Source organism: Ciona intestinalis, chromosome 9 (assembly GCF_000224145.3).
Source record: "Ciona intestinalis chromosome 9, KH, whole genome shotgun sequence".
Taxonomy (NCBI): domain Eukaryota; kingdom Metazoa; phylum Chordata; class Ascidiacea; order Phlebobranchia; family Cionidae; genus Ciona; species Ciona intestinalis.
The window spans coordinates 4,955,797-4,966,796 of record NC_020174.2 but is presented as its reverse complement, the minus strand read 5'-3'; the positions used below and the strand labels follow the sequence as shown (position 1 = coordinate 4,966,796).

At 33.7% G+C, this 11,000-nt stretch overlaps 3 protein-coding genes across 7 annotated transcripts in view; all 3 read left to right on the top strand.

Annotated features, from left to right (window-relative positions):
* Nucleotides 1–12: 12 nt before the first annotated feature.
* On the top strand, nucleotides 13–2,456 carry LOC100187374 (high choriolytic enzyme 1-like). 2 transcript variants are annotated; one of them, XM_002126788.4, is made up of 7 exons: nucleotides 13–103; nucleotides 295–476; nucleotides 673–787; nucleotides 871–994; nucleotides 1,263–1,432; nucleotides 1,673–1,936; nucleotides 2,255–2,456. In XM_002126788.4, exons 1-7 carry the CDS (start codon nucleotides 37–39, stop codon nucleotides 2,347–2,349), a joined length of 1,017 nt encoding a protein of 338 aa, XP_002126824.2. In that variant the 5' UTR covers nucleotides 13–36; the 3' UTR covers nucleotides 2,350–2,456. The 2 variants fall into 2 exon arrangements, with proteins under 2 accessions (XP_002126824.2, XP_026691863.1); XM_026836062.1 differs by having other exon boundaries at nucleotides 673–802; nucleotides 880–994.
* Nucleotides 2,457–2,862: 406 nt separating this feature from the next.
* LOC100184279 (cytochrome P450 4F4-like) lies at nucleotides 2,863–10,002 on the top strand. Of its 3 annotated transcripts, none has more exons than XM_026836057.1 (13): nucleotides 2,863–3,066; nucleotides 3,921–4,021; nucleotides 4,288–4,378; nucleotides 4,710–4,866; nucleotides 5,195–5,248; nucleotides 5,536–5,663; nucleotides 5,959–6,089; nucleotides 6,457–6,564; nucleotides 6,853–7,003; nucleotides 7,145–7,335; nucleotides 7,802–7,932; nucleotides 8,330–8,477; nucleotides 8,876–10,002. In XM_026836057.1, the coding sequence occupies exons 2-13, from the start codon at nucleotides 3,939–3,941 to the stop codon at nucleotides 9,042–9,044; spliced, it is 1,542 nt and encodes a 513-aa protein (XP_026691858.1). In that variant the 5' UTR covers nucleotides 2,863–3,066; nucleotides 3,921–3,938; the 3' UTR covers nucleotides 9,045–10,002. The 3 variants fall into 3 exon arrangements, with proteins under 3 accessions (XP_026691858.1, XP_026691859.1, XP_026691857.1); XM_026836058.1 differs by lacking the exon at nucleotides 3,921–4,021 and adding an exon at nucleotides 4,454–4,595 and having other exon boundaries at nucleotides 2,864–3,066; XM_026836056.1 differs by lacking the exon at nucleotides 2,863–3,066 and having other exon boundaries at nucleotides 3,885–4,021.
* A 210-nt stretch (nucleotides 10,003–10,212) lies between these two features.
* LOC100181903 (cytochrome P450 4F4-like) overlaps nucleotides 10,213–11,000 on the top strand; it is a 5,792-nt gene continuing 5,004 nt past the window's right edge. For both annotated transcript variants that reach the window (XM_018813389.1, XM_009861435.2), the window contains exons 1-2: nucleotides 10,213–10,322; nucleotides 10,478–10,568. In XM_018813389.1, coding sequence (XP_018668934.1) covers nucleotides 10,240–10,322; nucleotides 10,478–10,568 — 174 coding nt within the window. In that variant the 5' untranslated portion in view covers nucleotides 10,213–10,239. The remainder of the gene's footprint in view (nucleotides 10,323–10,477; nucleotides 10,569–11,000) is intronic.

Below are 11,000 nucleotides of genomic sequence, written 5' to 3'. Positions count from 1 at the left end.
AGCTATCGACACAGCAGCGTGCGGGGATACATTATAATGAGAGCACGCTACATCGCTTTGCTACTGTGTTTGGATATGCTGTTGACATTTGCTCCCACTAAAGGTATGATACCTAACGAACATTGTATAGATGTTATTTTTATAAGTATCGATTAACGAAATGTATCGTGTGGGGTAAGATAGATACCGTTAGAACATAATGTCTCGTATTTCTTAATCGTATTTTTACCAATTGAAAACGCTCTTTAGAGTAGCGACGAATGAGAATATGTTTATATAATTCTGTAAATACAGGTACGGGACATAGTATTGAAAGTAAATGTTCGTTCAATTCCGCGGAATGCACGGACGATTGTGGACCGCTTGGCCACCAGACCGATGAATGGGATTGTCCGATCAGTTGCGAATGTAAATCGAGTGGTTTCATAGAAGGAGATATCAAGTTTGATAAACATAATATCCCGATGATTAGAAAGGTGATTGGATTAAAGCTGCCAATTTATGAAATGCGATGAAAATACGCCTTGAATAACCGTTGCCTCGAGAGGTAACTATGGGCCAATTCTAGTCAATAAAAGTTTCATTAGGCTCATGGCTCCCCTTTACCTGAACAGCAAAATTACACAATTTATGGCAAAATTAAAAATTAACCAGTGTTTAATTTAATTTTAGGCATACAGCAAGACAAAAAACTTCGTGCAAAATGGTGTAACAAATGTGTTGGACCTATGGACCAATAGAGTTAATGGACGTATCAAAGTACCTTTCGTCACGAGGAATGATATATGTAAGTTATATGCTTGTATTTTGGGTTGTTCCGGCAAGATTTTTTGCTAACCGACACTTCGACTAACTTCTTTGTTCATTAAGCTGCGATAGCGGATACAGCAATTTATGAAGCAGTCGCCGCTATATCAGGAAGTACTTGCATTGATTTTATAAACAGAACTACAGAAGTGGATTTTATTGAAGTTATACCTGGAACAGGATGCTGGTAAATATAAGTTGTTTAGCTGATCATTTATATGTACAGTATAAGGGTGGGGGAAGATGGGACACCTATTCATTCTATTTTCTCGTCCCATTTGGTGGTAAACAAAGAACATTCAACGAATTATTAAACCGTATCCTCACGACTCCCACAGACCGCTGTTAATTGTTTAAAACACGGTCATGGCATTTGGATATTATGTGCTAAAGGTGCCCCATCTTCCCCCACCCTACTATATTACGTATTTTTTTACTTTTTGTTTATTTCTTAGGTCCTTGATTGGAAGGAGGGGCGGTAAACAAGAACTATCCATTGGGCCAGGATGCGAATATAGTGGAATAGTCCAACACGAGCTTTTGCATGCTCTTGGTTTCTGGCATGAGCAGTCTCGACCGGACAGAGACGACTATGTAACTATTCGTTTGGAAAATATCTTAAACGGTAAGTGTGTTATAATCTAGCAGCGTCAAGCTTCGAACCTGTCATTTCTGAACTAGCGGTAACCACTTTGACACAGCGCCGGTTAAATGTCTTGCCCATTAAGGACACATGCACCCACAAGAGTGGCGGCGTCGAACCCTGTATCCTTGGGTTACGACGCAAGCGCCTAACCATGGTGCCATTTTCATGTTGATTCCCGTTTGAATAGATTCATTAGTATATATCTTAATTAATTTTTAGATAAACTCTTTAACTTTGAAAAACGAACGACAATCAATTCACTTGGTTCACCATACGACATACAATCTATAATGCATTACTCTGGCTATGCATTTACCAAGAACGGCAGCCCAACTATATTGAATAGGGCAACGAATCAACCGATTATAACCCAAAGGAACGTACTGACGACAGAAGATAATTATGAGTTAAACAGTTTGTACGGTTGTGTGCCTCTTACTACCGTGGTAAGGACAACAACAACGACAACATCGAAAGCAGCAGGTACACTATCAAGTTCTCTTTTAGATAAATGAATGAATGTAATTTGTGCACCGTCAGTCGTTATAGCACGGGTGTTCTGTTTCATATCCCGTGCCTCTTTACAAGTTACCACGTATGAACATTTGTGAATAATTGTTTTTCTATATGGCTGACAGTTTGGAAAACCTATCAGTGACCACTATATGGTGCAGCAATTGCTGTCAGTTGCTCAAGGGCACTTACGCTCACAATGAGCAGCATCGAGCCTGTATTCAATATCTTAACCATTCTGTATATCCTACCGTTAAAATTCTTATTTTTATCGCTGTTTTAATGTAGGTGGTGGAGGGACTTCTACATGTTTGTTTACCAGTCTACACATCGGAGTTATTTCCTTGGGAACGACTATAATAACATTTGTATTATTTGTGTAATTGTTCTATAACTTCAATAGTTGGCATTGTGCTATCTATACTCATTCGGTATCGTTATATCCCCGCTATGTTCGCAACTATTTTGAATGAAAACATTTAATGAATGGATGTAACTTGTTCATCATTGCATAGCGGGACAACGGCGCCCTTAAAACTTTGCCACGGCAACGGACATAAAGTTTAGATACACACTTATATGTAAATTTATCGGTTATTATATTTTTGTGCTTTTTGTTGTTGTAATGTATGGCTGACGGTTTTGACAACCCATAAGGGACCACTTCGTTAAAGCTATTGGCGTTTCAAGGACACACATGCCCACAACAGTAGCAGCGTCAAGCCTCGAACCTGTCAAATCTAGGCTAGCGTCAGGGTCGCTAACCACTTTGCCGCTTCGCCAAACAGATACATTAAACTGGTAGTTCCAGACATTTTCAGGTTTAGTCAATGTAATTCAGACATAGTTGAAAATTAGTGGTTGTTGGACGTACAGCACGTCGGCCGTACGATGTCGTGTTGTTAACCGTGGGGTCAAATGGTGGCGACTATGACGTTACAGGCGCAGTGGAATTGAAAACAAGACTTTATTGTTATTTTACAATGCGTTTCCAAACTTGGTCTTTATACTAACTTTGGTCTTTACTAACTTTGGGTTTACGCTATGGTGTAACGCTAACCTTTGAATATGCTTTGCTCAGCTTAGTTTAGATCGAAAAGGTAAGAATGGTGTGTGATTTATTAATTCATATTCTAATAATTTGCGCCGTTGTTTTAGTCGTTTGTGGACCAGTACCTTTATATAGTAGGATGGGGAAGTTGGGACATTTTTTCATTTTATTTTCTCGTCTTATTTGGTAGTAAACATAGAACATTGAAAGAATAATAAACCATATCCCCACCCCACGACTCCTATAGACCGTTGTCCTTTGTTTAAAACACGATCAGGGCATTTGGATATTATCTGCTAAAGTGTCCCATCTTACCCCACATTAATATACTTGAGATGAAGGAATAAGGATAGCTGTTTTAGATGATGCAAATATACAAGAAACCCATAATCAACAGTGGTGTGCTGTGGGATATTTTTTGCTACACCATAATCATAATTAGCAAATTACAAATGTGATCTTTCACGACAGACATGCCATGTCATGAAAGGAAACGTAGAAACAAATTACAACTGATTGATTGACTACATGAGTGTATGACAGTAAAGTTATAAAGTGGAGCTAAAAAAGAATTCTTCTTTTCAGTTTCAGCAGTATTGCAGTTAATTAAACCAAAGGTCGCATAATGTATGAGCAGCATTGTAAACATTATAAGAATATTTCTTTACCTTGTCTATGCTAGAATCAAGATATTACATATATATATATTATATTTGTAATTGTACTACATTTTCTTCACTGAATTTACATAAAAAATTTATATAAAAACTAGCCTGATATGTAAAATATGTGTCAATGAAATATATTGTATTTATATATAATTTTCTATTGATATTTGTTTCTAATCTATGTATGTTTTCTATTAATAATTGTTTTTATATATCAGTGTTTGCATACTTTTAGTGATTGCTGGTTAAAACAATGTTGTTTATGTTCATACAATATGCCGTGTATGCTTTATTTTCGTTGCTGGCATTATTTATTCTACATTCCCTGTTTCGAAGGTAAATATTTGCTGTTTAAATGTTTTATTTTAAATAAGAATTATTTTGAATCTTGCGTATGCAATTAATATAAAGATTATAAATTTTAAAGTATAATAAACAATTTCGGAAAAGTAAAATATAATAATTTATTTCATCTAAAAAGATCCTATTTTTGTTGAAAATGCTTTACAGTTGGTAGATCACCAGGAATCTTTTAACTTTAATAATCTATAGGCCTAACTGGAATAAACCATATATTCATAAAGTTACTCTTTTTATTTCAGCATACAAGAATTTTACACTGTAACAAAATACCTAAAGTCAAACTGGCCCGAGCCAGAAAGCCATTGGTTATGGGGTTCATTTGGCGCAGTGGTAAGTTATCAATAAAGGTGGCTTTAGTTTTAAATTGAAACACTTGAAAAGAAATTGTATTATGCATTCATACAGGCTGTCAATCTGTCATATTTGTTTTGAAACTACCCGAATAAAACTTATCATATTGATTGAATGAATGAAATTTATTTCCTCTCTTCGGTCACGATAACGAAGAACAAGAGAGTTGACAAAAGCGAAAAGCCGGGTAGTAATGGTAAAACAACAGTTGTTAAAACATTGATAAAAAAGAAAGAAATATTTTGTTTTGGATAAAAAGCGTGACTGTTACAACCTACAATATTATTATAGCTGTATATTATTTTTATAGATGCTTAAAATGAGTGCAGACCCTTCGTATTACTTCACCTACATGAATGATTGTATGAAGAAATATCCATATGGCTTTCGGACTCAGTTAGGACCTTTCATTAAGTCCTTAAACACTTACCACCCAACCATTGCCAAAGCTATACTTAGTGGCTCAGGTAAGAATATGTTGAACAATTGTTCATATAGTTATTGTATTTGTTGCAATCATAACTTTTATAAAGTCAAGGTAAGCATGTTTAAGGTCCAAGGTGTACACATGCCAAAAATCCAATAAAGTTTTGCTATGTATGTATAAATAATCCAGGAGCCTTGTTACATTAAAATATCATAAATATCCATCAAGGTTCACTTTTTCATTTTGTAAGAAGGTAGCCTATTTTATTAGTTACTCATTAAATGTACGCTTGTATGTAATATAGGCCCACAACACGTTATATTACATGTACATCTTATTATTTATAAATTATTTTTATATTCACACAGCTGCAGATGTTCCAAAATTAAAAAGGGCTTACAAGTTACTGTTTGAATGGTTGGGTATGTAATGTATTAATATTACTTTATTAAACTTTAATTTTATTTACGCTATTACACGTATTTACCTGTAAGACTAGCATGGGAATGCATGGCATGGAAGGGGGAAAGTACATTTGCTCCTTTGTCATTTTGGTTGTTTAAATAGAACGACTTGTTCAAGTAGCATTGCATACTTTGATTATTTTTAAGCAACGTAGGGCCTTGTACCTGCAACATTTGGACTAGAGACATGCCCACTACCCACAGTTCTGGTTAGGTTGTTTTTGTTTAGTTAATTTTGTTGTTAGGACATGGACTGTTGGTTTTGGAGGACAAGGTTTGGTTGCGTCATCGAAGGTTGCTCACTCCATCATTTCATTTTGAAGTTCTTAAACCTTACGTAAAAACTATGAATGAAAGTGCTCATGTTATGGTGGTAAGCTTGTTTTGTTGGGCTATAAGTTTTATTACAATAAAGGTTTATAAAATGCCTCTTCATGTAAAAAGACCCCAGTATGAGTATTTGTTTAAAATCAAATGTCAGTTCAAGTATAAATGAATGAAAGAAATGTAATTTATTTTGTCTCTTAGGTAGTATAAGTTTACTCATGCTTTAATTTTTTTGTTTACATGTAGAAATTAATGCCCAATAAATTTCTATATAATAATATTTACAAAACTGATAATGTTTGTTGTGTATCATACGACTTATGGATTGTTTTACTCCACAGGAAAATTGGTTAAGCAAAACATCTGACAATAAAGTTGCCAAGGTTGAAATATTTCATTATGCAAGCCTTATGACATTAGATACAACTCTTAGGTGCTTAATGTCTTATCAATCTAACTGCCAAGATGAAAAGTAAGCTTGTCAATTTAATTTTCTATTCTATGTTGGTGAGGTGTGACGAACATGGGTCCTAAGGTTAGGTCAGAGTTGGCACATTACCCAAACACCAAGAGTGTTACTGTATGGACCTCACGAGATGTTGTAGCCTGTGAAGATCTTCCCTAATCACAATACTAAACATTACTAAAAACAACATTCTTCTAGTCTTAGTGCGATAACACTGCATAATCAAAGGGTAAAATACGATTAATGTGCTGACACCTATTAAAAATACCAGAATTGAAAAATGATGCTACAACCATTGTGGTGTTTGTCCCTTACACTGGCCTAACTAGAGTTTGAGGTTGAATTATTGAACTATTAATATATTTCATTACAGCTCTACAAATGATTATGTTGCAAAGATATACGAGTTATCTGAAACAATTGTGAGAAGGCAAAGGAACTTGAATATTTTGAATCGAATTGACCCAATTTATAATGTAACGTATGTAAATGTATTTTAATATACATATTTATAATCTTTTTTTTAATAAAAGTGGCTTAATGTTACAACTATTGTGTGAATGAGTATGTTATGTGGCAAAACACTATATTTCTTCAACCCAGCATTCTTGTGTTGTTTGAATTGTAAACCATACAATTACACTCATTACAGTAAACTAGTCTTGGAAACTAATGTTCTGTAATAAAAATTAAGTAATAAAACAGAAAAAAGTTGTGATTAAATCTCAACATTGACAAATGAAAAAGAATCGACTTTGTTTTATTTTAGAAAGGAAGGTCGCAAGTATCTGAAACTTTGTGATGATGTGCATAAGTTTTCCGAATCAGTTATCAATCGTAGAAAATGCGACAGTGAGCAACCTGCACACAATGAAACACGGAAATATTTTGATTTTCTTGACACACTGTTGAAAGCAAGGGTAAGTTTTGAAAAAATATTTGCTTTTTGTTTTGTAGTCAAGCCATATAAGTTCGTCTAACGTCTAACATTCACAAGCAAGGTTTTAACATGTATGGTTAGGACATCACCTTAATATTGAAAGAATGCAACTTATAAACAGGACAGTGATGGAAAGGGGTTGTCAGATTCTGAGATTCGCGCCGAAGTTGACACTTTTATGTTTGAGGGCCATGATACAACTGCTAGTGGAATTTCATGGACATTTTATTGCTTAGCCATGCACCCTGAACATCAGGAAAAATGCTTTAAAGAGATTGAGAAAGTTATGGCTGACCGTACTGATATAGAATGGTTGGTATTATGTATTAATTTTTTTAAATATAGTTTTAAGATTAAATTTCCTTGAATGTGAGAGACTTTAATTTAAGCTACGAGACCTGCAAATTTTTGCTTAGCTTTATTCTGTATTGTTGGTTCAGCTGCCACACTTTTATTTGACACTTTTACTTAAGTAGTTTACATAGCGTAGTTTAACGACCGCCGTTTTGTTGCTAATTCCGTTCTCTGCGCTGTTTTAAGTAATCTAATATCTGTTACTCTTATTCTGTTACTTTTGCTACCAGGCACAATGTAAACAATCTTTAAAGGCCCTATCCGGTATGAAAAAAACATAGTGTATTTCTGATGTATTTGATGTCATAACAATAAAAAATTCACCACGTTTTTCATACTATATGAGCCGTTAAAAGATAAAAGAATTTGATCTCCCCTATTGTATTGAAAGAGATAAATAAAACTGATGTTCTTCTATTGTCAGGAATGATCTGTCCAACCTCCCTCACCTTACATTATGCATCAAAGAAAGTTTGCGCCAATATCCACCAGTTCCAATCATTTTCCGTAAACTTAACAAAGATATTGAAGTTGATGGGAAGACCATTGTGAAAGGTAGGGAGATTTAAAAGTAAACTTTTGCGTATTCAGCCAGTCCGAATAACCTATTACTTCCTACTGCATTTGAGCATTTGTTAGCTGTCTTTTCCGTGTTAGTTGCAAGCTTTAACCCTGTATTCTCTGGTCTATACGCAAGCAGTTAAACTACTGTGCCACAGCAGCGGACATAAAGTTCATTATTGTAACTAGGTTTATGTTGTAATAAACACCAGTTACAATTATAACTGTAATAAATGCCATGAATCTGACATTGTAAATAGGATTCTATTTGAATAATAGATCAACAATCCCATTTAGACAGAATACTTTTTTTATTAAACAATTGATTGGACTTGATTTTTGTCTGTTACGTTCTCGTAGCACCAGATCCTAACTATTGCTTTAACGATAGACACCAATGTGGTTCTACATATTTATGCATTACATCATCACGAGGAGTTTTGGAAGGATCCTCATATATTTGATCCAAGTCGGTTCACGCAGGATAACATGAAAAGCATGAATAGTTATGCTTATGTACCTTTCTCTGCTGGCCCAAGGTAAGCAAGACAACAACTGTTTTTCTGTTTCAATGACATTCAATTCACATTAGTTAAGACATTCAGGGTTTTGGGGGGGGGGAGGTTTTTAGGTTGAAGTAGAAGGGAATTGCTTAAAGAAAAGGGCAGAACTAAGTTACATATAATATTAAATAGACATAACTGTATTTTAGCTTCAGTTACTGTAACAAAAGTCAGAATAATCACACCTGAACAATTAATAAGAATAGTTGTTTTAGGGCTTGACCCCTACAATTAAATTAATAATATTTTAGAAACATATTCAAATCTTGTAAGATGAATTCTAAATTGTAATAATTAGATATTGCTTATATAAAAAAATAGATATTGATAAGTTATAAAAATGAAAATTATAACATTCTGTTTATATTTTTCAGAAACTGCATCGGGCAAAAATTTGCGATGAACAAGATGAAAATTGCGGTTGCTCAGGTGTTAAGGCAATTCCAGATTAAACCAGATTTGACTAGAACGATCAAGCGTTCAGCGGATATGATTTATAAAACAACAAGTGGCCTCTACTTGAACATTGAGCGCAGATATTAAAAATCAATGCAAATTTTGTGAATTATAAAAATTAATAATATTTTTGACTAAATGGCACAAAAATCAAGTCCAAAAATTAGGATTCTATTTAAATAAGGAACTGACGGTGCCATTTAGGCGAAATATATATGTTGTATCAAACAATTGGTTGGACTTAATTTTTGTCTGTTACGTTTTTATGGAACCAGATCCTTAACATTTTAAAAATCTGTGCATTTTAAATATCATTGTTTTAATCAGTCATAAGCATCAATAACTTTTTTCTTTATCCTATTATAAACCTCAAATTTGTTTTTAATTGATATTTTTACTTTAAGCCTTTAAACTAATTGTTGTTTTTAGACTTTTTCGTATGCATTTTTTTCATATATATTTTTTGTAAGTTTTTAACTTTAAGAAGTTTTTGATTCGTTCTTTTACATTTGCATTCAAATTAATTATTTTCTGTATATCTTTATATGCACATTGAAAATGGTTAGTTAAATGTTAATAGCTGTTCCACGGGTTCATACTTCTTAATGCCAAATATCACACAACAGACACAGTGCCAATAAATGGTGTATATATATATTTATATTTACATCTTACATGTACAAAAAAATTAACCTATATCACCAATCTTTGATCTGTGTAATATGTTCTATGAATCCAGCCATGATTCGGATCTAATAATGTTGGATTATTCTCTTTGCAATAAAACATTTTTCATCCTGATTAAGTGCTACAAAATTGACAAAAATCAAGTTAAATGATTGTTAACTATGTTATTTCGTTTCGAAAATCGCCCATCTTTATGCCCATCATAGGGTCAGGTTCACAGAATTTATCACAGTCACACCAAGTTTTAAAGTGTTGTACACCACTTGCATGTGTTGATTATTTTCATTGTTGCGTATACCAAGTTTCACTGCTTTAACTTTCACCTACATTGAAAATACAACTGCTACCTCACTCACAATATTGTCAAATCTTTCCTTTAATGATTAACCAAACCATGTTGGCGGTTGTATGTATATGTACATTGTATCTGCAGAATTAAGTATAGTTTTTGGTGTGTAAGTTTTTCTAGGTCTGCCATATACTAGGCTTTAATAACAAATTATTGTTTACATGTTATATTATCAGATTTAAAAACCTAAAGCTTTAAACATTTTGTTTGCGCAGGTAAATTAATCTTTTACATCAAGTAGTTAAGATGTTGTTGTTTTACCTACAATATGCAGTGTACGCAACTGTTTGTGCATTTGCAGTGTTCCTGTTACCATCTGTTTTCACAAGGTGAATATGTCATTTCAATTTTTCAATCCAACTTAGTACAATTAATCATATGATATAAACCTACTATGTTACTTCTGCTAGCAGGCATAATGTAAAAATCTTTGAAACCATTAAAATATTATTTAGATAAAATTATTACTGCCAATATTTAACAGCTTGAAGCGATTTTACACAGTGCGCAAAAATCTCAACAGCCAATGGCCTGGTCCAAAAGGTAACTGGTTTTGGGGCAGTTCAGCAAAAGTGGTAAGTTCCTGGTATGTGTGAATATAGTGGGCCAACTGTTGCTTATATCACAGGTCCCTTTGCACACTAGTTTGCTTGTGTAGAATAAATGTTTATATTGATCAGACGCTATACATTTATTATATATTGTATTAGGCCATAGCCCTCATGGAGCTGTAGGCCTCCTTTCCATGGCATTTATGTGTGCCTCCTGCACCCTTTATTCGGAAGTTAGAATGGTATTATACATAGGGATAGTTATATATACACGGTAATTTAATTTACCCACAAAGTTACATACAGATGTTTGGTAACTTGTAAGCATGCACAAGGGGTATGAAACAGAACAACTGTCGTTACCATGCTGGGATAAAACAAGTTATGTTTATTCAAATTTTATTACACAAAATTTCCCAATGTGTGTAAAGGAAAATACTACATTGATTGTTTCTC

What these genes read in the sequence shown, in the direction of transcription:
- LOC100187374 (XM_026836062.1), top strand. Translation starts at nt 37, where the DNA reads ATGAGAGCACGCTACATCGCTTTGCTACTGTGTTTGGATATGCTGTTG. An exon ending in TTTGGAAAATATCTTAAACG is followed by an intron (nt 1,433 to 1,672) that starts GTAAGTGTGTTA and finishes ATTAATTTTTAG; the next exon opens with ATAAACTCTTTAACTTTGAA. An exon ending in GACAACATCGAAAGCAGCAG is followed by an intron (nt 1,937 to 2,254) that starts GTACACTATCAA and finishes GTTTTAATGTAG; the next exon opens with GTGGTGGAGGGACTTCTACA.
- LOC100184279 (XM_026836057.1), top strand. Translation starts at nt 3,939, where the DNA reads ATGTTGTTTATGTTCATACAATATGCCGTGTATGCTTTATTTTCGTTG. An exon ending in ACACACTGTTGAAAGCAAGG is followed by an intron (nt 7,004 to 7,144) that starts GTAAGTTTTGAA and finishes ACTTATAAACAG; the next exon opens with GACAGTGATGGAAAGGGGTT. An exon ending in GACCGTACTGATATAGAATG is followed by an intron (nt 7,336 to 7,801) that starts GTTGGTATTATG and finishes TTCTATTGTCAG; the next exon opens with GAATGATCTGTCCAACCTCC.